The 25286-nt window shown below is 36.6% G+C and overlaps 1 protein-coding gene across 1 annotated transcript; it reads left to right on the forward strand.

Moving 5' to 3' along the window:
- The first annotated feature begins 11269 nt into the window (after positions 1-11269).
- Positions 11270-20243, forward strand: LOC144453893 (uncharacterized). Its single transcript, XM_078145244.1, has 2 exons — positions 11270-11950; positions 18015-20243. Exons 1-2 carry the CDS (start codon positions 11476-11478, stop codon positions 19133-19135), a joined length of 1596 nt encoding a protein of 531 aa, XP_078001370.1. The 5' UTR covers positions 11270-11475; the 3' UTR covers positions 19136-20243.
- Positions 20244-25286: the final 5043 nt, after the last annotated feature.

Here is a 25286-nt window from a genome sequence, read left to right on the forward strand (position 1 = left end):
CTTTTGCCCGATGACGTCATCAGAACAGAGAAATGTCCATTTACAATTTTCACGAATATGTTTTATCAATCTTGATGAAATGATTGAGATACCTAACGGAAGAAGGGTTACAACAAATGTTATCTATTTTGACTGTCGATGTTTCATAGTCATGGTTACCAAACGTCACCGCATATTTAAGTAGGCATATTTAATCATGTCCAATCTATATACCCTAGTCGCCATGTTTAACTGATCATGTAATGGCAATGAGTATATATGGAGCAGTTAAAATTAACGTTAGGTGAGAATATTATGTTGTAAGAAGTTGATTTAAAAAATTCATTCACAACTACTAAATTATAACTGTGTAATTTTCAATTTTGAAATCCAGGAAGACTTCTATTGTCAATGTCTGTTTAGAATTTTCAATATCGAAATGAAAAAGGATCATCGCCAACATGTCCATGTACTGAATAATTACCCAAAACCTGTCCCTTGATATGTTATTTTAGTGCATAAACCATGACTCACGCCAGTTTTATCTTATCCGAAATATATTTTATTAACTCTCGATAGAAAGGCAAACTTTCAAATGCATTCTTTATCCAAAAATGACGTTCTTACAACTATCAGTTTCCCTGTCATTGTGCTGTCCTAATGAACAAATTCCCTTCTTCTTCTGAAAGAAATTCATGTATTATTTACAGTTGGCCCGTCAAAAGACAAGTAATTGGTTATAAGCAGTTTTACCATGACAATAAATGACGAATGTTGAAGCTATTGTTAATGACAGAGACAGGACTCAACCAAGCGTAGACAATTACTATAACTAAGGGTGAAGGAAATTAATTAGATTTTGTGAGTGATTAGGAAAATTAGCTCTCCTCTGTATACATCTGTATGAATATCTTCGCACATCACAGCAAGGACACGGAGATATTTTTCACGGTTCTAAAAAATAATGTTTACAAATTAAATGAAAATTAATGTTGTCATGGTGATTTATATAGAATATTGGCCTTTAATGTTGTCAATTTCGCTAGGAACATATATCTTCACTAGGTGAGTACAAAAACGGTTGTAAACGCCCAACCATGGTTTGAATTAAAGTATGCTGCATCATCATCGACTGTAAAATACAACACTGACTGGTGAAACGTCTTGACATGATCGATCGGTTTATGCCCTGGTATATTTGTTTATTAGATCTGGGTTTTCTTGTCATTTATTGCAGGTGTATATAGATAAGTACAAATTGTTTCCTTTGGACCTAGCGTTCAACCATCCTTACCTGTTTACAAATTACTGTGTGCTTGTATTTGTTTACAAAATATGTATCCGTACTCTTTAATAGAAACATATATGAAATTATTGCATATTGGAAGGATGTGTTCGTCTGTACATTCACAGAGCTAATATACAAACACTCTTGCTAAAATGTGCGTGACTGTATGTTATAGCATTGCGTGATGACTTGATTTTCTCAACCGTGTCTACTATGCTGCGATCAAATAACCGGACCCATAGTTTTAAATGAGTCGCATCGTGTTTAACTTTACTGATTTATTATTGAGTGGAATAAAATATCTCCTAAACACATTTTGCGCATGTCGACTAACAATAACTTAACAGTTAGAAGTGAATAATAAATAAGTAATGCAAACGATATCAAATTGCAAAATCAGTCAAACAATCAGTCCATCAATCAATCAATCAATCAATCAACCAATCAGTCAATCAATCAATCAATTAATCAACCAATCAATCAATCAATTAATCGAGCAATCAATCAATCAATCAATCAATCAATCATTCAAGCAGTCAGTCAGTCAGTCAGTCAGTCAGTTAGTCAGTCAGTCAGGCAATCTTCCATGCATTCATTCTTTCATTTAAACTTTCAATCAATCAATCAATCAATCAGTCAATCAATCAATCAATCAATCAATGCTTTATTCAGTACTATTGCCTACAAGTTGCAAACACAATATAATCTGTAGAACTGTGTATGTGGATGGTTTTTTATTTCTGTATAAAAATCGCTGGTGCACAAAACAACAACAAAAGGAAATTGTAGAACAACAGTAAAATAGAAAGTGGTGAAAGGAATAAAAAGAGAAGGCAATGTGGAGACGGCGTAGGATGATATGAAGTTTGGGAAAGCAAGAGGAGAGAAGAAAGTGACTATTAGAGGAGTTGATCAAAGAGAAGAAATCGATGGAGTGGGGGGGGGAGACGGATAGGAGTAAATGGTGAATAGAGTAGTATTTATCAAGTCATAAAACAGAAGAAAGCAAAGGTGTATAACACAAATATCCATGAACGATATAGATACTTTGTACTTACTGTCACTGATCCTAACGTTATGGCTTTGAATACCGTTAAGGCAACAAACACCGTACACTACGTGTTAATGACAAATTTTCCCAGACCATGAATTATTAAACAAGTTATTTGTCTGAGCGTTATCCTTAGTTTATAGCCATAAACTATTGCTTACTAGACGGAAAGCTGATGACATCAATCTTTAGAATGTCATTGTGACACTGTGACAGGGTAAAGGTATAAACATATTTAAATAATACTTACGTCAAAATCTTATCGAATAGCATGTTGTCTGTATATATATATAATATTTATATAAATATATATAATCTATCATCTTTATTTATACTGGATAGTTCTTTAAGCATTTAAACACTTTTGTCCCAAGAAGTCCATTGAGGGCCATCCCTCATGGGTTCAGTATATATATATATATATATATATATATATATATATATATATATATATATATATATATATATATATATATATATATATATATATATATATATATATATATATATATATATATATATATATATATATATATATATATACACACACATTATATTGTACACCTGTCCCCGGAGTCGCAAAATACACATTAACCCAAAGATAAAAATATCGAATATTGCATGAAATATTGTGGTAGATTTCCTTTTTACAGGCATCATTTATTTCTCATATATAAGTAACGACTCGGTTTCGTTTCAATTTTAATATTATCATTAATAATCTTGCCAGTTTCTGACATCTTAATTGGCCACAATGTATCAATGTATCATAGACTACATCATAACATATATTAATTGTATTGCATATATGTGTATATATGAGAGAGAGAGAGAGAGAGAGAGAAAAAAAAGAGACACACATACAGACAGTGAGAGACAGAGACATGGACAGGCAGACAGGCAGACAGACAGACAGACTGACAGACAGAGACAGTGACAGACAGAGATAGAGAGGGAGAGAGGGAATTAGATAATGCGAGTATTTTCCATATAGTTGTTTGTGACGATAGAGGTATACTGATTGTCACCACGATCACTAGGAGGCGCTGTTATTGAAAATAATATGGCTACCCGTATAGCGAAATCGAATATAAAATTCGAAGGACATGTAGTATTTATACTTGTTTTCCTCTATCTTTTCTACATGAAGATGACATCATTATAGCTGCATATTCTGAATTATTCAGTACATTTCAGCAATCGGCCACGTTGTTGTACTTTTATCGAAAACATGCAAAGGTAGATTTCACTAAAACAAAATTATTTGTAAATGTCATGTATACGGGAAAAAATCGTTAAATCTATTAAATTTTAGACTGGTCAATAATTTCGCTAGAAATAAAAGTCTATTCAAATCTCTCTAAGCTATATTATCAGATTTTTTATGAATTGATAAGAAATGGTGTTCTTCATCTAAATGGCATCAATAATCGTTAATTTTCTCCTTACAGTTTCGCTCTGATTTGTGGCTAGTTCAGATTTTAACATTATAGATTCATTGTAATATCACCTTGACCTCAATTTCAAAATAGTGCCCTGAATCGTCATCTTGGTTTGAATTTAGATTGGGTTTGAGTTTGCTTGAACAGACCAATGTTTAGGAAGGGTATATATCCAAGGCGTTGACTAGGTTAACCTGAATACCGTTTTTCTATGAGTGTCCAGTCATAGTGTAACGTCTGTTTTTTGTTGATATTTACATTTATTAATATATATTATTAATTATATATATATATATATATATATATATATATATATATATATATATATATATATATATATATATATACATACATACATACATACATACATACATACATACATACATACATACATACATACATACATACATACATACATACATACATACATACATACAGGAAATCAAGTGGCGTTCAACTATTCCATAAAACTGTCCTTGTAAGCGTGAAAGAATACAAAGTACTATAGTCAATCGATAATGCGTTTATTGCCCTACATGTCATTATTATAATTATTATTTATTTATCATTTTAATTCTTGCAAGCACAAACTAACAAACTACGTACAAATGATAAATTATACGGCTACGAAAACACAAGTACCAGTAATAAAATGTCTCAGGAGAAGGTCACAAATGGCGTATAAAATTGGTGATCAAATTCAAAGTTTTCACTCCTGTTTAGTCATCTAATGGGTTTCCTTCTCCATCTCTTTCAGGATATGGTAATGTTGTACCAGCCACAGAAGGCGGCAAGATGCTTTTCGTTGCGTACTCACTCATCGGCATACCATTTTTCTTTCTCTACCTCGCAAAACTCGGTGAAGTGATTGCCTACCCTTTGAGAAAACTCTACAAGAAAACAACTGGAACAGACAGCAAGAGGCTTTGTTCGTCAACTAAGAACAAAAAGTCCATATCGGCCGGACAAAGTTCGCCACCTAAACCCAGACATGCGCAGAAGCAAGTGCAGGACGGAAGCAGCAGCCCAACCAATAGTGACGCGCCTTGCTCGTTTGGTTGCTCAAGCAACGTCCAATCAAATCCGTCGAAAGAAGGGCGAAATAAAGCAGAAGGCGAGAAGGCGCAGAAAAAGAAACAAGATGTGAACGTGCCTATTCCTTTACTAGTGACAATTCTACTTGCATACATACTTTTGAGTGCACTTTACTTCAGATACACGCATAAGTCGTGGACTTACATAGATTCTATATATTTTTGCACAGTTACCTATACAACTGTGGGATTCGGTGACTTAACCCCAGAATTCATTAATTCTGATGGAGGAGATTTCTCTCAATTTTATTTGGAAGTCTTTATCTTGGTTGGTCTGATACTAATGTCAACATGTGTGCACCTAACCATGTCCAGGATGATAGAGTTTTCACATTTCCTGTTTGCTAACGGTAGTGGTACCGAGGATGGTTTCGAAAACGAATTTGAGATAGACGGGGGAAGCTGTACTCGTTCAGAACAACAGAGTATCATTTACATCGATAAGTCCACTGCGATGACGTATGATGAAGCACTGCATGCTGCAGCAGTGTGAACGTCAACAAAATGGACGCGATGAGAAACATTTTACAATATATACGTACTGGTGTACTGACAAGGTTTGTACTTTGGCATTGGCTTGCAGTGACGTTACTGAGAAACGTGTGCGTGTGTGAACTGTACTTACATTAAGCCTTGGAGAGCTCTGTGAGGAGAACGTGTTCCATGTTTATGTAAAAACTGTACGTGTACGGTCACACAGCCAAACTACTGGGGATTGCACCCTGTAAGAGTGAATAGCGCGCTTGTATTGATCTGAGTATGACAGTATCTGACACGCTGGAAAATATTGAGTATTCACATCCATAGTGTGTGTCTATAGGATTCAAATACATTATTAACATACTGTCTTTGTTAACATTCAGCACGTGACGCACTGAGTCGATTGACAACCATTATAACAAATTCCATTTATGCCATATGCACATCTCAAATGACGATTTCAGCTGGAAATATCCGACTTGACATAACAATAAATTAAAAGTTGTCAGTTTGGTTTGAAGTCGTGCAGTCATTTGTATCAATAGCCTGAAGATTTATACCGTTAAATCACGTCTAGCTTTCATGACAGAATCGATAAGCAATGAAATCACACGGAAAAAAGGGATGTTTGTGCTAGACGGGTCCCGGTCAACGATCTTGCCTTCAATTTCCAATACGTTGAGACATTAACACGTAAATATGCACGTAAAATTGTAAACATCCCCTTATACCTGGCCTGCCATCAAATCAGTCATGCTAAACGCATGGGTTCGTTACGCTTCAAGAATTTCTTTACTGAGGAAGCAGTGGAACAATGCAGGTATTTGTCGCCGGGCACCGTGAATCAATGTCACTTGAACTTGAGTGCAATCTACTATAATATGCTGCAATAGCTGTACAGAAAAAAAAACCTACAAAGAGTACTTTTATCTCTGTGAAAATCATTTACATACTTTTTAACCTTTGAACTTGTCTTTCGTATTTTGACATTTCTGTAGTCGGGCATATGTGGCTGTGATCACATGCTTTTGCTATGGCCCGGTTACTTTGTTATTGAAGTATCTCCTCTGTGGAGTATATGTTCCTGATGTGAAATTACTATTTTAATGTATACGTGTCGTATAATAATCTAGTAGGTATCAATACAGATATAAAGGGTAAGGTTACTTCACAGATTAAAAGAAGGACGAGTTGAGATTCTCAGATTCATGGAATCTGTCGTCTTTCATTATACTTATTACATCTAGTAGATACACACAGCAGTTATGTCAGTAATGGGGTCAACAAGGTCATCCGTGATTGGCATATTAAACCCAAGAAATTGTATAGTCAGTGTAACATGTTACGCAAATCGTATCTATCCATCGATTGAATTAGACAGGCTAGATAGCCAGAGTTAGATTGTTTTGGACATTACACGGTGCACTCTACTGTTTTGAGGAATTCTTTAATCAGAAATAGACATTGATATTGATGTTGATATGTTTGTGAGTAATTAATCTTGATGTTTGTTCATTTCATGACACAATTTTTGTATGTAATTAAAATTTGATATAGCTGTAAATTATGCAATCGACATCTAGTTTCGTAATATATCAATATTGTATTTGTAACGTTCTTTTTATGAAAAAAAAGAAGTATCATTAAAACATTGCCATGGCAAATTAGGTGTTTTAGCAATACTACTCAAAAGGCCGGAGATGGACGCGAACTGCATTGACAGATCGATTGATCGCATCACAACTACGTGATGTTTTTCCCGCATTGGCTATTACAAATATACGATAATACAAATTCAAATATTGGCATTCACAAGGCAGAATTCGAATGTACCCAATCCATCACATTGGCTATTTGGCATGCATGGACATATATATATATACGAGACAATCATTACAAATTCCTGGCAGCAATGCCCTAAAGATAACAAGGCAATAGAATGATTTCCCGTGATGATTTGCGGCTTTATGAATTCAGAACTACAACTTTACTCACTACGATACATATAAGCGAAAAAACTTATGAATACATTGAAGTCGTAATATTGTTGCTATGCAAATCTACACAAAAGAGATTACAATAATTGATATACAATGTGAAAAGCATCCGCCTTCATTTTATGACTGTATTAGATGACGGTTAGCTCATTCATGGTCATTTTATATTAACTTGTTTTTAGTAGAAGAGATTGTAACGTGAAATGTATTGTCATTTGTTACATTTTTTACGTCATATACAAATATGCACACATTTTATATTAAATTGCATATAATTGGCTAAAATTCTACGCAATATGGCGATTTATTCAATTTACGTGTATGTATATGCAATGCAAAACGAATGTAAATATTTCAAACGAGAGATGTACACTTCGCAACTACAAATTGTCATGATATGGGGGCGCTCTTTACGAACGTACCGTTGTACCGTAGAACCGGCTATGTCTTCACATATGAAATGTACATCACGTACATCATACGCAATACGTCCACGTGTATGAATAAGTGTGATTGTTAAACACGCTGGAAACTTTGAAATGTACTCAAATTTTATTGGAATAAAACCATATCATAATAAATACATATCACCAATACAGGTCATATTTCAATTTATTGTTGCTACTTTATTAACATGACGCTGTCCTGCAGTGTCTGTTATTTCAGTTTGACGGCGGTCTTTCCAGTGAGTTATGTTTAATTGTCGCCATATTTCTTTTCTCTACATTCCACATGTACATTTCAATAATGAGTACATTATAGCTCTATTTCTGCATACGCACAAGATATAGTTGTGACGTCTGGACTATATAACAGATGTTGTACTTTCTGATATCACCACGAACATCTGTTCAGATCACTCTGACTGTCTATGTTCCGGTTGTACTGCTGACGTATCGAAGCTCTATGAAGCATGTTTAGTTTCCTCTATTCCTGGTAAACGGGACAGGACACTGTTTTCAGCATAACTGCCAACATTACATGTCATACTTGCACTCTCAAAGACACACACACACCAAAGTGTTACTTTGAAAAATATGACGTAATGTAAATCAGAATTTGTTGGTACGCCTAAAATGAAACAGTACCTCATATTTTCAATAATTGTTTCTCCATAATTACTATGATAGATTACGTTTTGCTACCTTGTCAACATGTCATTCTGTTGCCTGTGTACATGTGTGGCAGCAGTTCAATTTTATCAAAGTTTGTTAAAAACTAAAGTTTGTGAAGGTTAACATGCTCATAAGTATAAATGTGTTAATATTTTAAGAGATAGCCTATTCTGAATATGTCTCGATATTAGATCTCTATGATTTTCGAATATTTGACAAGCAGATATATGACCTGTATACGGTTCAAATTGTGAATTGTATCCACTCAGATAACGAAAATCCAGTTTATGTTAGGGAGTCAAACTACATAGTCAGTATATTCATATATCTGATCTAACACGCACTATGCATCCCTAGCTAAGAGTAAAAATGTGTATATACAATAAGTGCACAGTCTGGCAACTGTTCTGTAATCTTGTTTTATAAATTTGACAAACTCAAGTCAGATATGCAGTAAACGTAGAGGGACCTGTAAGTCATTGTATACATCACTGAAACGACCCTGAAAATAAATGGAGGAGTACATACGTCATCAGATAATGCCATGGTACCATGTCATATAAATAATGACAGACGAGATGGAAAGCGAGTCTTTGCCACAATTCGCTCGAAAGCACTCACGGTTCAATTATTACTCCTTCCTCGACCTATAACAACACACAATTCCTCAACTCTCCAGGAAGTATGTAACACCCGCTGTCTAATATAAGCGCATAAATTAGTCTTTCAATTAGCAGCCTCTGTTCTATCAGGTTCCCATTCATACTGCTGGTCTGAATGGGGCAAAGTCGTTGTTAAAATCTTGCCTAAGAACTATGACTACTGCGAGGCTCTAATCGGCGAGGTGCAGATTATATAAATTCAAACTGGCCACTCGTAACCTTCAACCGCTATGACTTAAATTTTGTCCCTAGCCTGACGGTATGTCGGAGTTTATAGGAGTAATGAAAACAGACTGTGTTTGTTATAAGTAAATCCAAACTAAACGTGAAACTCTATCTGAATACGGAGGTTTTCGACACACTCAAATATAAACTAATACTGAAAAACGCCCTTTATTTATTAGTTTTTCTTTAAAGCCATTTTGAAAAACCTACTGAATTTGTCTAACATCTCTCTGGCAGTAAGCTGAAATATAGAATGCTAACTTTGTGAAGTAAGCTAATTTAAATAAAATTAGGCGGTAATTAGAAAAATGTCAATTTCGTCATGTTTGCAATCAGATAATCTAGTCGTGTTTGAAACTTTTAAGCCGTGTATATTTCATTCATTAAATTCTTGTTAGGCTGGGATATTGTGCTGAATATCAAACATACACACACACACACACTCACGCGCGCGCGCGCGCACACACACACACACACACACACACACACAAGCACGCACACACACCTCTATGTAACTCTCACGAACGTATACCTCTCGCATACACACTCTGTCTGTCTGTCTGTCTGTCTGTCTGTCTGTCTCTATCTCTCTCCTCTCTCTCTCTCTCTCTCTCTCTCTCTGTCTCTCTCTCTGTCTCTCTGTCTCTCTCTCTCTCTCTCTCTCTCTCTCTCTCTCTCTCTCTCTCTCTCTCTCTCTCTCTCTCTCTCCCCTCATGGCCCATACAATGACGTTTTATTCACGATTATATAAAAAAGGCAATGTTTGAATTGGTATATCATATTAATACACATGACAAAGGAAATTAATAGCAAAGCTAACATATCTAGTACCCCTACATTGACACAGACCCCGTATAAGAAACCTGCACACAGTTAACGGCGTACAAGCATTGGTAAAGGACGATGCCATAAAGAGGTATGTATGTGGATTACGACGATGTGGCAGACGAATAAAACTGATACACTTACAATTTCCATCAAGTAAAATTAAACAAAAGAAAGAAAAAGTAAGGAGACGAAAATGGCAGTAGAGAGTGCTGTTGTATATGCAAATTCTAAAATAACCCATTAACCTACTTTTTTAAAACCAAAGAGTGGTTCAATCTCAGCAATCTAACCATTCAAGGTTTTGACTTCGTTGTGTGAACTTGAAGATTGACCATACGTAATTCAAGAAAGAAAAAATCACGTTTTGTAGTCCATTTTGGAATAATCTATCCAAATATTCACTTAATATTTAGTTCTGAAAGTAATAATGTCAATGCTCGCCATTTATGATCATGATCGCATGACGAGACAACCAGAATAACGAGTTTCGTTGACAGTAGCAGGGATATATACAATACAAGTAAATTTTAGATTTCAAGTAAGATAAAGAACTTGCACTGGTGAAAGTACATATTAATGATCGATATTCTGACATGGTGTTAATAGGGAAAATGATTTATATATATATAAAGCTGCCCACTTATTTCATTATCTGTGGTGAATGTGTCAACATTACTAACTGTATATCACCTGATACAGGACCATTATGGCGATGGGGGAATAAGTGTTGCCATCAGTATATACGTATTGTTCTTGGGCGACGTTAACGTGACAGGAAACATAGGGTGAAACGGTTGAATTAGTATTTAAGGGTTCACTCATAGTTCACTCCAGGATATGCGGTTCATTCATATTATGTCAGTTTTGGGTATGCGGTATCGAAACACATCTAACTGCCCGGGCGGATCCATTTGCAACTCTCTAATTAGCATTACTAAACAACCTCGTTATGACGTGTCCCAATTACTGCAAGCTTAGGGAATTTCACAGGTGGATTATGTGTGCATGTTGACCTTGGAATGTTATCTGGGGACGATATTTGTTATCAGGGGCGACTAAACGTTTTGACGGTCCACACTTAAGGCCAAAAATTGAAACGAGGCTGTGTTTATTTGTCCATCCCGATGACCCCAGTCACCTCGCGTGCGTGGGTACGAGGAAATATGAGTAATCAACAACCGAGAACTGGGTAGCAAACGTCAACAGACACAAGTTCCACCGAAGAACGGGAGCTTTGTTTTCAGCCAAACGAGATTTTCACACTAAAGCGTTAACTTCGGTGTACATGCGACTGTTAAGTGTTGTACCATAAAGATGGACACAACGAGTGCTCCACAGCCAGAGGACCAACACTGCCTGTGTCTGACTAAATGTTGGAATGCACAGAATGCGTGTGAAGCAACAGGGTGCTGTCGACCGCGTCCTTCGTGTAGTAAAATCCGACCACGTTCCAAATTTCTTAAAAAGACACTTCCCGGCTATCTAATACTCCACTTTTTGTTACTGGCGTATCTTGTGCTCGGCGCCTGGGCCTTCAGTTCTATCGAACAACCATATCAAGACGCAACCCTTCATAACATCACTTCCGTGAAACAAGCCATCGCCGCAGAACTTGAGAGTCTGTGTTTTCAAGATCACGATAACCTGACCGACGTGGTTGTGCAGTATTTAGAGCAGTATGATGTTGTTCTAGAAGAAGCTTTCGAACAAGGGATTCAACTGAAGATGGCCTACAAGTGGGATATGACAGCGTCAGTGTTTTTCTGCCTTACGATTCTCAGTACCATAGGTAACGTTCCCTTTGTTAAAAACATTGTCTTGCACGTCTACTCTTTTTGTTTCCGTTCTCTTTAAATGTTTGACAAGCCAACTCACAATTGCTTTCGCTTTATCTAGCCTACCTTTATATAATACATAAACCTATTCAGAGTATTCAGCCTCTATTGTTAGACATGTCACAGGAAGCGTTTAAATCTCAGTCGCCTATAAGGACTTTAAAAGGCTACACAGTTTATCTTTCAATACTAAATGTGCATGTAATGCAATAAATGTGACATAAACTGTTTAGTGATCGAGGCTCACCTTCCATTTTCCCACTGTGAAATATTTCCTCAGATTACCGAAATCGAAAATTATTTCACAATTTGTGGCCAAGTTCTACTAGTAATGATATAGCGAGGTTCTTATTGATATGTGCACAGTCCCGCTATTACCGAGATACTGTGGTGTGTGCGAGATTGTTTATCAACGTCATTAAGAAGAAAACGAGCTTCTATCTCAATTTCCTAACTGTTATAAACTTGTAATCGGTTCGATAAATAGAGCAGATTAAATCTATCTACCATTATACTATCATAGTAGTTCCGGTTTCCAACCGTTTATTACATTAGGAAATTAGAATATCTTCTTCCATATATTGCTACTTCGCGGGTTAGAGTGAAACAGAATGCACGAGGTCACGTCAGTTTTGATATATTTTTATATTCTGCTAACTTTCATCAATGGCGACAGTACTGTACCAAGACGCCGGACAATTAATTGATAGACATCTTCAAATACCAACGTATGTAGTACAGTTACTTATTTTTCATAACTACCCTTTCTTCAACACGTGTACATGTGTCGTAGGGGTTATTGGGTTTCTATGCAACGGAGGCCAAATCACATGTGTTTTATTACAACAAGGCGAACAAGTAATGAAACCTAAGACGTGGGTAGTAAATTGTAAGAAATTACTACGACAATTTAGAATGGCATGATAGAGCAAACGTTGAAGATCAACCTATTAAGCAGCTGTGGGCCTCATTTTCAATTTCATGCTCGACTAGTACTAAAAACGACAGGTATAACATGATGTATTTTGATTAAACATACCATTATTAAAGAGGTTTACATTTATTAGTCTAAAGCAGTTGACATAAGGCTAGGTACGCTAATCTTTAAACATTGTTACAATCGATCCATTACTTAATGGATATGTGATGTGTACAGAAGCCTTCTTATTCAAACCACCATCACTTTGTTAAAATAACAACGGGGGCTATATTTACAAGGCTTGGGATATCAAAAATATGTTTTTTCAAATTGAGACATTTTAAAATAGCGATGAACTCATCTCATCATCATCTCATCTCAAAAAAAAACAAAAAAAAACTCATCTCATGCCGGCGGGGGGGGGGGGGGGTTGACTCATCACTGAGGAATTCATATGTACCTTTGTTTTAATCGCACGCCACCCTCCCCCAACCCTTTCGGTAGGCTTTGGACCTTTTTTTTAGCATTGTGTAGAGGTTTGGCAATTTCTTTGAAAGCACAGATCAGTCGAATTCATACTAATTCAAGTGGACAACATATTTTCCAAGTTGCCGATGTTCAAATTTGTCGGAGACATTTGACAACTATTTGTGGCTGAATTGACTGTCAGTTTCTCACTGAAATATAGAGTTTGTAATGATAGTGTTTGAAGCGTTGTAGAGTTTATGAAACGAAAGAGCGTATGGTACATATGCAGGAATGATTCATTACAGTGGGCACGTGCGATTAATAAGCGACCGACTGACCACGGTGTCATATAACATAGCAAGAAGGATTGTATATGCTACTCGTAGATAGTGTTGATTATTGCCAACATCAACCACCCAATGTATGACTATCAAGCAATGCCAATGTTAGCAGAAACTAGGAAATCTAGAATGATTGTAACTTGCTTATGAATTAGCAGACTGAGTCGGAAACTTCAAGATTTATTTTGCTGTCATAAATGTAGACATATTAATAATTAATATAGCTGAAATCGTAAAACATGAAACGAAATGTCATTTGGCTTGGTCGACAAAAACCTTTAGTTACTTACACTGCTACATTTTATCGCCTGACTCGACAAAAAATGTCACCAACACTGCTACATTTGATCGTCTGGCTAAACAAATATCTTACCAACATGTACAGTTGTATTATGTAGTGTGGTTCAACAAAATTCTTACTAACACTGCTACATTTTATCGCCTGGTTCAATAAAATTCTACTAAATTAAACATGGCGAGTACAATGCTATATTGTATTGTCTGGCTCAACAAAATCTTACCAAAAGTGCTACATGTTATCGTCTTGCTCGATCGATAAATATATCTGTATTACTGTAAGTAATTTTTCTTCATGTTTTTGAGCCAAATGATAAATGTAGATTGTTATCGAACCAGGCGACATTTATATTACATGTTTGGGGATTTTCATTGTATTATGATTTCTCTTTCTTAACCCTCAGACCACTATAGGGAATAGTGGTCCGAGCTTAACCACAGCTTGGCTCTTGTTTACTCAGAACAAAGGCACATGGTATGTAAGGAGTATGACTCACATACCACATGTCTTACAAAAGCAGTAGTTTAGTGCCAGTGCGGTTTGGATAACTTGATCGACCCTATTTACGTTTCTTTGTCATATGGTGCATGTATACGCACTATTTAAGTAGTTAGTATATATCAGTGTTTCCAATACCTGCTAGCGCGGTAACGTCAAATGTGAGAAAATTGGCACTTGTTGACGAGAAATTGTTGAATTATGAAGATGATAGCGAACAGCTTGTCTTTGGGTCGAAGTAACTTATAAAGCAAAAGCAAACAAACCAAATAAAATAAAATTAACAACAAAAACAACTCCAAAATGCATGTTATCGGAAACACAATACATTTTATTGTATGTATGTATGTATGTATGTATGTATGTATGTATGTATGTATGTATGTATGTATGTATGTATGTATGTATGTATGTACGTACGTACGTATGTTGGCTGGCTGGCTGGCTGGTTGGTTGGTTGGTTGGTTGGTTGGTTTGTGCAGTAAATTTTGTGCTGCAAATTTTCTGTTTATTTTACTTTCATTACGTGACGAACTTCAAATCACTATGACAATGCTGTATTCATCAGTGTAACACGATATTTCTTTGTGTGACTTATCTGCCTTTGACATGTTTCGACAGGATATTGCCATTGGAAGATTTATTTTAACGACATACCATCATTTATGATTTCACGCATGGCACACCACAATTCTATGACACGTCAGTAAATCTCACTATGTTTGACAATTGAGGTCAAATCGAACATAAACACACATGAAATGCTGAGAACTATGGGCCTCGAACAGAGTGTTTCCATGGTCCGAAGAAACTAGTAGGTGGATTCTATATAAGATTTTTTTAAACTGCATAGCGAAATAAAAGCTATCAAAGTCGGATGAGTTCCGTCAGACGAATATATATATATATATATATATATATATATATATATATATATATATATATATATATATATATATATATATATATATATATATATATATATATATATATACTTTGAAAAGGACAAAACTGTTCTGTCTGAGTATACGATAAATCAGGTACGGGTCAAGGTTCCGTTTCCCGCCTTCTCCACTTTGACCGAAGACACAATCAAATATTTAAAGACCTTGATAGTTAAATGGTGTCTCTTTGTGATGCGACCTCGTTCATAGTAATTAGTCATGTCCCAAATACATGATAATTGCTCTTAACGAAAGTCCATTATCGACTGGGGAGAACCTGTGGGCATTTTTATCAAAATTAGTAAGATAATTAGATTATTTTGAGCTTTTCAGATGAGTTCCTGTGAGAGTTGTTTTCATCATATCTAGGTCACAAAATATCGTCATTGAGATTTAAATGCTTCATGATCAGAAAAAATAGAGGCGCCGTGTGAGCTGAGCACGCCTCAAGTCCTCAGTTGAATTGAAAAAAAAAAAGATTATTGAATTGTACATGTATGTGTTTTGTAACAATGACTTCTTTTTCATACCTCTTCGTATAACGCAATTTTGCTAGATACAGTTGGGTAAAGTGGCATTGTCTGTACTCGAGTACACTTTTTGGCCAAAGTCCGAGCATATATAAAACACACACTAAAAATGTTATTATAAGCAGGAGTCGATATTTCAGTGACGAAGATGGTAAAATGCAAACCAGAATGTTTTTTTTCCTAGAATTTATTTATACCTAGAGTAAGTCTATCCCAATGTGAATTCTACAACTAGTAGTAAAGTTATTTTTGGAGTTAGTTGGGATAATATAATCTGAATTTGAAACATAAAGATGACCACAAAAACCTTACACTAACTGACTGTGCCCCTGTAAGCTTGTCGATACGCAAAAAACTCACTCAATTATTTATAAAATTTGCCATGCGTTGTTGTTATAGCTAGTCCCAGTGGTACCACATATCAGTTGCCGTATCTGTTCACTCGGTGCCATAAATCGCGTAATTAGTCAGGGAAGGAGACTTTCACTATGAAGTACGCTTTATGAATAGTTACTTAATTAAACAAAAGAAATCCATAACTCATCGATAGAGGTCGGATATGTTCATGATGTCTCACATCATGATCACGCATCACTTGCGAAGTCTGAGTTGATGGAATGTGAACTAGGCTGTGCCACTCCCCTTTGTTATAGGGCATGTATCAGATATTGTAGGGAAGGGAAACGTCACTTCAGGAATGAAAGTTATTTTCGATTCATAAACATTGGGTTCTGGAGAAATATTTACACGACTACGAAGAGAAACGTCGAAATGAAACTCTAACACAACTTTTATTCTAGCAGTGGTGTACTTTTGGACTTAGAAGACATGCATATTAAACAATGGTTACTCATGAATATTTACTTGCTGGCAGACTAAATACTTGGGAGTCATGAATATTGGGCGTTCATCTAGTATGTATGTATGTATGTATGTATGTATGTATGTATGTATGTATGTATGTATGTATGTATGTATGTATGTATGTATGTATGTATGTATGTATGTATGTATGTATGTATGTATGTATGTATGTATGTATGTCTGCCAAGTCTCATCAGGCAACAGTCGACTACTATATTAGAACAAAGAATGTGAAATCGAGTTGAAATTTGCCAAATTTATGTGATTTGAAACCATGAAATTTAAATGACTCCAGAATCCAAAGTTTGTGAAAATGCTTGTAAATCATGAAGATACTGTCAAATGAAAACAGGAAACAATTGTAATCTGATATAAAAAAAATGGTAACAAAATAGACTACGTATTTGTGATTGACTAGCGTCTCTGGGACTGACGTTGATAGTTAAAACACAGCAAGGACTACACTGCGCAATGTGTATTAAATGTTGATGTTCATAATCAACAAAAACGTTTAAGAAACTCTGGAGTTTCAAGCAGCATTAATGCCAACTGTTTTAGAAATCTTACTGAAAATTGGACCATGCTTCTTCTGTGATCTATGCTGTAGATTCGTTATTGGTGATTATGATAATATTGCATTGCACACTAATCGCCTTTACCGACCCATGTAGTACACAAAGTCTAGGTGTGTCATCGTCGTCAACCACAGCCATTTTTACGTGCGCTCAATTCAAGTTCGTTATTTCGCATGCGCGGTCATTGTGTGGCGGACGAAATTACAGCTCTGCTTTGCGAGAGTTTGGGTGTGTTTTCATTTCCGCAATATTGTACAACGGGGAGTCTTCCTGGGAAGCTTTCTTTGTAAATGCAGTCTATTTCGGTATGGTTATAAGGAAATTATTCAGCCTGGGTAGTTGATCATTTTACATTATGTAAATTCTGCAACTTGGGTTCAGATAACTGTTTCAAAAGAAGAGATCAGAGATCATCAAACAAACTGTAAGGGTGTTTTCATATCGTGTTCTATCTATTAACTGCATGCAGATATGGCTTCATGGAGACTGACCGCTCCTTGTAGTTCTCATTTTCTGTATTCCAGAACCCAAGACAATTTTTGTTAATGAAATAAACGTTTTTTCATTATTTCCGTTCACAGGCTATGGTGCTATGGTTCCTGTAACTAGGGCGGGGAAGATCGTCTGTATGCTGTATGCTGCTGTTGGCATTCCTTTGTTTTTCTTGTACCTCATAAAACTTGGCCAGGTTTTATCACAACCAGTGAAGACATTGTACAAAAAGTACGTACGCATGCGTAGCAAGTCAACAGAAGCCGCAGTGCGCTGGAGTAAGCGCTTTTCGTCAAGACTTTCACGGTCGTCGCAGAAAACGGAACGTAGAAGAGAGGATAGGGACGGAGTCGTGACACAGAAGACTGACTCAAATGGTCACCCAGTGGACGAAACAATCCCAATGTCGTCACAAGATCAAGTTCAAGAAAACGGACCTAAGGGATTTGAAGAACAAGAACTTGAACATGAACATGAACACGAACGCGAACACGAACACGACAGACCTCTGGAACTATCGGGAGGAAGTTTATATGAAAGCTGTGAAGAGTTGAAAGAACTCGAAGTAAAATTAAACAAACGTGCCAGTGAGAATAATGTATGGAACCATGATAACGGCCAAGGTAAGAACAACGCCAGCGACCAGCAAGACTCGATCGAAGAACTCCCCGATGAAACAAAAAGTGTTGAGCACGACGACCCAATTTCAAGTTCACGTGACATTAGCCCTACGCAACGCAGAATCAGGCAACGCAGACGAAGATACGCAAAGCCCCGTAGGATTGTAAGAAGAAAACCGTATGATAAAAAGTCGAAGGAAAATCAGAACGAAAAAATTCAAGTTTCTATATTTTGGCTTGTTTTTATGTTGGTTGGTTATATATTACTCGGGGCTCTGATGTTTGTTCGTAGCGATGGTTGGTCTTACCTCGACAGTACCTACTTTCTTGTTATGACATTTAGTACTGTCGGTTTTGGAGATTTTGTTCCAAAATATGACCGGGAGCATCCTGGTCGTCAGCAGTTATATCAGACGACGTATTTGATTGGCGGTCTTCTTATTATGTCGACTTGTGTCAATTTGTCACAGGATCGCATTAGGAATCTCGCGTCGAGGCTATTTGACGAATCTGCAAACAATCCAAAAAAGAAGAAAGTAAACGAAGTTCGTCTAGGTAAAGAGTCTACTCAGAGTGAAACGCAAGTATGAGTATATATGTTTTTGTGCCTTCGTCTTCAGATTGCTCACGACAGCAATATATCGCGACATTGACATTATCAGAGAGAAAGTTGAAGGCTTATTTACCATAGAGGCACTGAGTCAGATATTTGTCTCGTATTTTGCCAGTTCTTGAAATGCAACATGTCAGGATTCTGCCCATTACAGAGTGCCACTTATACTCAAATATTGGTCGTCTTGCACATTCAACGACAAGGTGTATGTGTGCATGAGCAGAATTGTGTGAATGCATGTGTGGCTGTATTTGTGCAATATGTGTGAGTTTGCTTGTGTGTATGTATGGTGTGTATGTATGGTGTGTGTAAGGGATGGGTGTGTGTGTGCGCGCGCGCGCGCGCGCGTGTGTGTGTGTGTGTGTGTGTGTGTGTAATGTATATGTGTTTTATAACTGTTCTTTCTGTGTTATCATGTATATCCAGGGATAAAGTAGCTATGCAAGGTACGACACTTATTTCAGGTTGTTCCCTTTCTTTAATATGTCAAACTATATATGGATATTGATCATAGGAAACAACACACTACTATGACTAAAAGTATATTCTTGGAAGCAAGTTTTTGTTACAGTTCGACTATATTCTACCAGTGGTTTGAACACTCTATCACGCGTTGCGTGTGTTTGTGTTTTAATTATCGCCACGTGTGTGATGAGATACAGTACACAAAGCCCATGTTTGAACTTTAACAGTATTTTAAAGTGTAATATATATATATCAAGATAAAGATACCTGGAATGAATTTTGTTATAATTCTTGTCACAGTCACTGTTTGTTGAAAATTACGATTTTACTCCATTGATTCTTTGATACTGATATACCCTTTAACGAACGTTATATTAGAGGCATCTCTTAATATTTACGTACTGCCTTTAAGACTTTTTTTACCGCCTTGTACCTTTATGAAGTCAAGATTACTTACTGTTCCATTTCTCTATAATGCAATAGAATTAATTAAATACAATTGTACAAACAGTGAATAGGGACGTTTGGAAGTTAGAAAATGTGTATTGTTATGAAAAGGCAAATAGTTACTGTAGTGCGAATTAAGTAATAATCCATCTTGTGTATATCGGAGAGAGAGAGAGAGAGAGAGAGAGAGAGAGAGAGAGAGAGAGAGAGAGAGAGAGAGAGAGAGAGAGAGAGAGAGAGAGAGAGAGAGAGAGAGGGGGGGGGGAGGGAGAGAGAAACATACACAGACAGACAGACAGACAGACAGACAGACAGACAGACAGATAGACAGACAGTCAGGCAGACACACAGACAAGTGTGTGCGAAAGACAGAGACAAACAGGCAGACAGACAGACAGACAGACAGACAGACACAGAACCAGAAACGACATATGTTCACGCGACCTGCTGTAATACCTTGTCACTTGTGTCTGAATGTTTTCATTTCATGTGTACATCTGATAGACTGCAGTTGTCTTAATATGCCACAAACAATCACGTCACTCATGCAACACAGCCCATATCAGCATACCATATTTGCAATATGCACGTCCTTACCATATGTGCTCGTGAAATTGCATGGTGAGGCATGACGAACAGCGAGTTACTTTTAGTAGCTCAAAGCTTGCTCGTTACTCCGTAGCTCGCTGTTCGGCATGATGGCCTCACTGTCGTAGTTCTGTATGATCGGCCTGATGGCCTCACTGTCGTGGTTCTCCGAATATTGTCATGAATTTGTAAATTATTGTGTTTGGTTTCAGACATGACGCTGTTAATACATGTCGCCAAACACCTAGGCTTAGTTCGAGAAATGAATATTTATTGCAATGGCCCACATGGGTGCCATGATAATGGGTACTAATATCGTATGTTTAGAGATGTCATTCAAGTTAAAGTTTAGTGTCATTTGTTTCAATTCCATGATGAATAACCTATTGTTATCTTAGGAAGCTCACCTCAGTCCTATGCGTGACTTACTAGTATTGCCTATTGTGATTTAGTTATTCTAAAGATCATAGCGTCACAGTTTTCAGTACTTGGGATTTGACCGTGGAGCTGTGAGCACTGATCTGTCTCACCTCCTGGCTTCGAGTGAGGCCAAACTCAGGACTTTGTCTGTGTTCCAGTTATAGACACCATAAATCGTATCATAAGCAGTTTATATTTTACTAGACATACTTGCTGATCTGTCCTAAGTTATGATACTATCATTATATAGCGACTTCACGAGCACCTGCGGACAAAAAAAGATAGAATTGTTTCTGGTCAGCGTTCGCATCACTTAAATACCCTCGCGTCAGTCTTTTTGTGTGTGTTTGTCCAGCCCACGCAGTCTGCAGATCCGTGGGGAAACACAAAATTAACCCTCCCTACTTCGGTGACGACAACACTGCAGAGCCAATCATGAACAAGCAAATGACGTCTGTCCCACATACACACTTGCTCTAAAGTACTAAATAAAAAGAACAGTAACTGCTATAGATAGTAGACTAAGTGACAGGTTTCTTGAGGATAAAAAAAAATCCACGTCGTCGCACCATTTTAAACAAACTGTCCTGACCAGAAACAATGATTCTCTTTGTTGGCATAATACAACTTCTGCAATTCGATTAGCGCCCGCTAGAGGTATCAGTATCTGTGTGATGAATGTACGTACATACTAGTATATACTAGTATGTTCCATGCATCAACATTCACTGGTATCCTAGACTACAACAATGTCTGGCTGTTACGTAAATGCACCATATGGTGCGAATGCTAAAGACTAAAATCATTTTAAATTTGAAAAATATGTTAAATGTGAGTTCCTACTTTAGAAACGATTATACTGCTGAAAATCAATAACACTATATTTACATACTAGACATTGTGTGAATGTGAGTGTGCGCATCTGTATGTCTATCTGTGTTTATGTGTGTGTCTGTGTGCATATGTACTTTGTTGATTTTTTCAAGCACCCCCTCAATCCCCCCTCCTCCGGATCAGGTGTCTGTGAATGTTACTGTATATACTTTAAAATACTATACGCAACTATGGTTGTGTTGTTCTCTATATATGTTATTTGCAATATGCAATCCATGACCAGATTACAAGACCAGCCTAGAGATGATGGTGCCGGGTTTTAATCTTTGGTCACGTGAGAGCCTTTCTACTATAGCCCATGGCCAGCAAGCATAGTGTTGACGGAGAGCTAGGAACGTTCAGGGAGGTATCATTTATTTACGGGGAGGGAGAAGGGGTGCTGAAGAACCATTGAAAACTAATATCGTTGGTGTACATTGTGTATATGAGCGCCACATAGAGATGGTATGTACTGCAATTTAAAATTCGGTAATGTTCAGCAATATTTAAGTGGATTAAAGTGACGACAAAAAGCTGTAGCTCACTTACTTAGAAAGTATACTTTGAATTGTATGAACATTAAGTAATAAATTGTTTCACAGCCGCAACATTTTTTAAAAATAATTAGTACCACTTGTAGTTTGTAAGGGGAGAGAGAGAGAGAGAGAGAGAGAGAGAGAGAGAGAGAGAGAGAGAGAGAGAGAGAGAGAGAGAGAGAGAGAGAGAGAGAGAGAGAGAGAGAGAGAGAGAGAGAGAGAGAGAGAGAGAGAGAGAGGGAGAGGGGGGGGGGTCAATCCTGGAGGGGTTATCATCCTGTCACCGTGTGGAACTTCTGTTAAATTGTATTTGCTTAGGAAGTATTTTATCAATATCGATATGTAACGTTATTTATCTTAATATGGGCAAGTCGAATTTGCAACTCACAAACTAAAATACAAACAAATAATTCGATAAATATCACAAGTACTATTATATCACAAAGAGGCATTCATTCCAGACATTTAACATGACGACAGGTCATTGGAAATCCGCATTGCGATGGTGGTCATATAAGAAAACGTGCAACGGGTTGACCTGCAAGCCAGCTATCCGAAGTGTATCAAATTTAGGTGTTATTCGAAACCTGGTTCTGGACGACTAGTCTAAGAGTAACACAAATAGCAAATTTACTCAAAATTATATTTTTAATAGCATCCATGCTTAAATTTTCTCATTATTTAGTTCGAGAAGTATCCCCTCGTGTCAAGATCCTATGTATCGATATCACTGATGTCTTCAGTGGCTGCCATATTTGATTCTGATTGGATGTTTGTGACGACTTGTAAACAAGATGGCGGCCTGCAACCATGACATAGTGTAAAGCATACACGGGACTTCTTTTTCCAATCAACTTGTTATTGTGATCAGAGATGGTGGATGAACCATAAACACCATTTCGTATCAATGATGTTATTCCTTCTCAAAGGTTATGAATATACTGTAGATTATCTGACAACAGTGCAATGCGCATGTGTATGTTTTTATTTGTGACATGGCCACTACTGAATGCAGTATTGTCTGAACTATTCCATTGGAAGCGGATGGCGGGAGATAGGTTTCAGCAACGTTGTGGTGTGTTGTTGCCTCTAGCTCCTCGTGCATGTGGATCTTTCTTGTGACCATCTAACATCCTCCGAACCTCTCCCCAGCCATATAGATAATAACGAATTCCTTGAAAGTTTGAGGGAGCGATTTATGGGCGATTGATTGATGGATGGATAGATAGATTGATTGATTGATTGATTGATTGATTGATTGATTGATTGATTGATTGATTGATTGATTGATTGACATGATTCTGGATGTGTAACAATATCACCAGTTATGGTCCTTACAACATTTGCAGTCCTACCGATACACCAATTCCAGTTTCATGGCACAGAAGTGAAAGTTAATCAAAATAGCTAGAACGGAATGAGTTTGTTGACACGATAAAGACATGTCAAGGCTATATACAGCAGCTAAGCTAGAGATGGCCCGGACTGAAACAGCACAATAATTAATTATAATTTCCCTACATATCGAGATTTAGTAACACTTTGCGTTTCACTTCCAAATCAAATTGAAAATATTTGAGTGCTATTGAGTATGTATTTGAGAAGTAACAGATTCTATTTAATTTGTCATAATGGCCATATTGGATATCCATATGGTTTAATGCGTACTTATGCTTTCTGTACATGTACACGCATATGAAAATTTAATCATGACATACGATATGTTGGTATTAGTAAAATTCTCATATTTTACGCAACCTGGCGTCGAAACTCCTAGTGTGCGTCATATCGGATTTTTGTTCTCTTCCATACGTTTCCACGTCAAAGCTGTTTTCGAAAAAAAAGTAACCATTTTAACGCATTCTAATTTTCGTTTGGACTTAATCCCCGGATGTAACCTGAAAAATTATTCATTTATGGACATCAACAGATCTACTTGACACTTGTGTCCAAATTTTGATTTTCTGAGTGCGGTTCCCTTAGTTCTTGTCTGTAAAGAAAGAAAAGGTTACAGGTATAGTTTATTCCAAATCGGACAATAAATAAAAAAAAGAAATGTCCCTAGAAGCATACAAACACTTGGACATTTTCAAAACTATGTCATAGAACTAACTAGTACTTGTGCATAATTTCTCCACTCCGGGTTGGTTTACCTAATGAACAAACTTTCTATTATAAAACAAATATTTTAGTGTATACACAGGATATGTTAATGACTATAATTAGTATGCACACGTCTTTAAAAAAATACCCCTGTATTTTATGGCCAAAGACAAGTGTAACTAGCAAATTTCAATCAGTTTAAATTTAGTGCGATCCTATCGAAGTATACGTGAAAAGCATAAAAATATGCTAATATGGTCATCAATTGACATGCATAGCTTTTCACATAAAAATTCTTATTGAATGTGGTTGAATGAAATGGCATGTATATGGAAACTTTAACTCAGTTTAGGCCTAAACAAAATAGAAACTCGGAAAATGTAAAATGTAAATATATGCTAATAGACCTTATTTAGTATACATGTGTTTCCACAAACAGGTAAACTGTGTTCTATCTGATGAGTATTGTCCTTAGTAACAAGTTCCCTTTCTCGAGGTACACACAAATATAACAACTATGCTAATTAGTCAATTAGTATACACGAATTTTAACCTTTCAGTTTCTGACGTATTCCCGAACGAAACACTAGCTTATATTCGAGTTCTCACGACGATCTTAGTTTTATAGCCTCACGAATACGAATAAATTAAGTTGTTGATGTTGGATTAAGGTGGGCCAAATAATACTCAGTTTAG

Source organism: Glandiceps talaboti, chromosome 3, assembly GCF_964340395.1.
Source record: "Glandiceps talaboti chromosome 3, keGlaTala1.1, whole genome shotgun sequence".
NCBI classification, from domain to species: domain Eukaryota; kingdom Metazoa; phylum Hemichordata; class Enteropneusta; family Spengelidae; genus Glandiceps; species Glandiceps talaboti.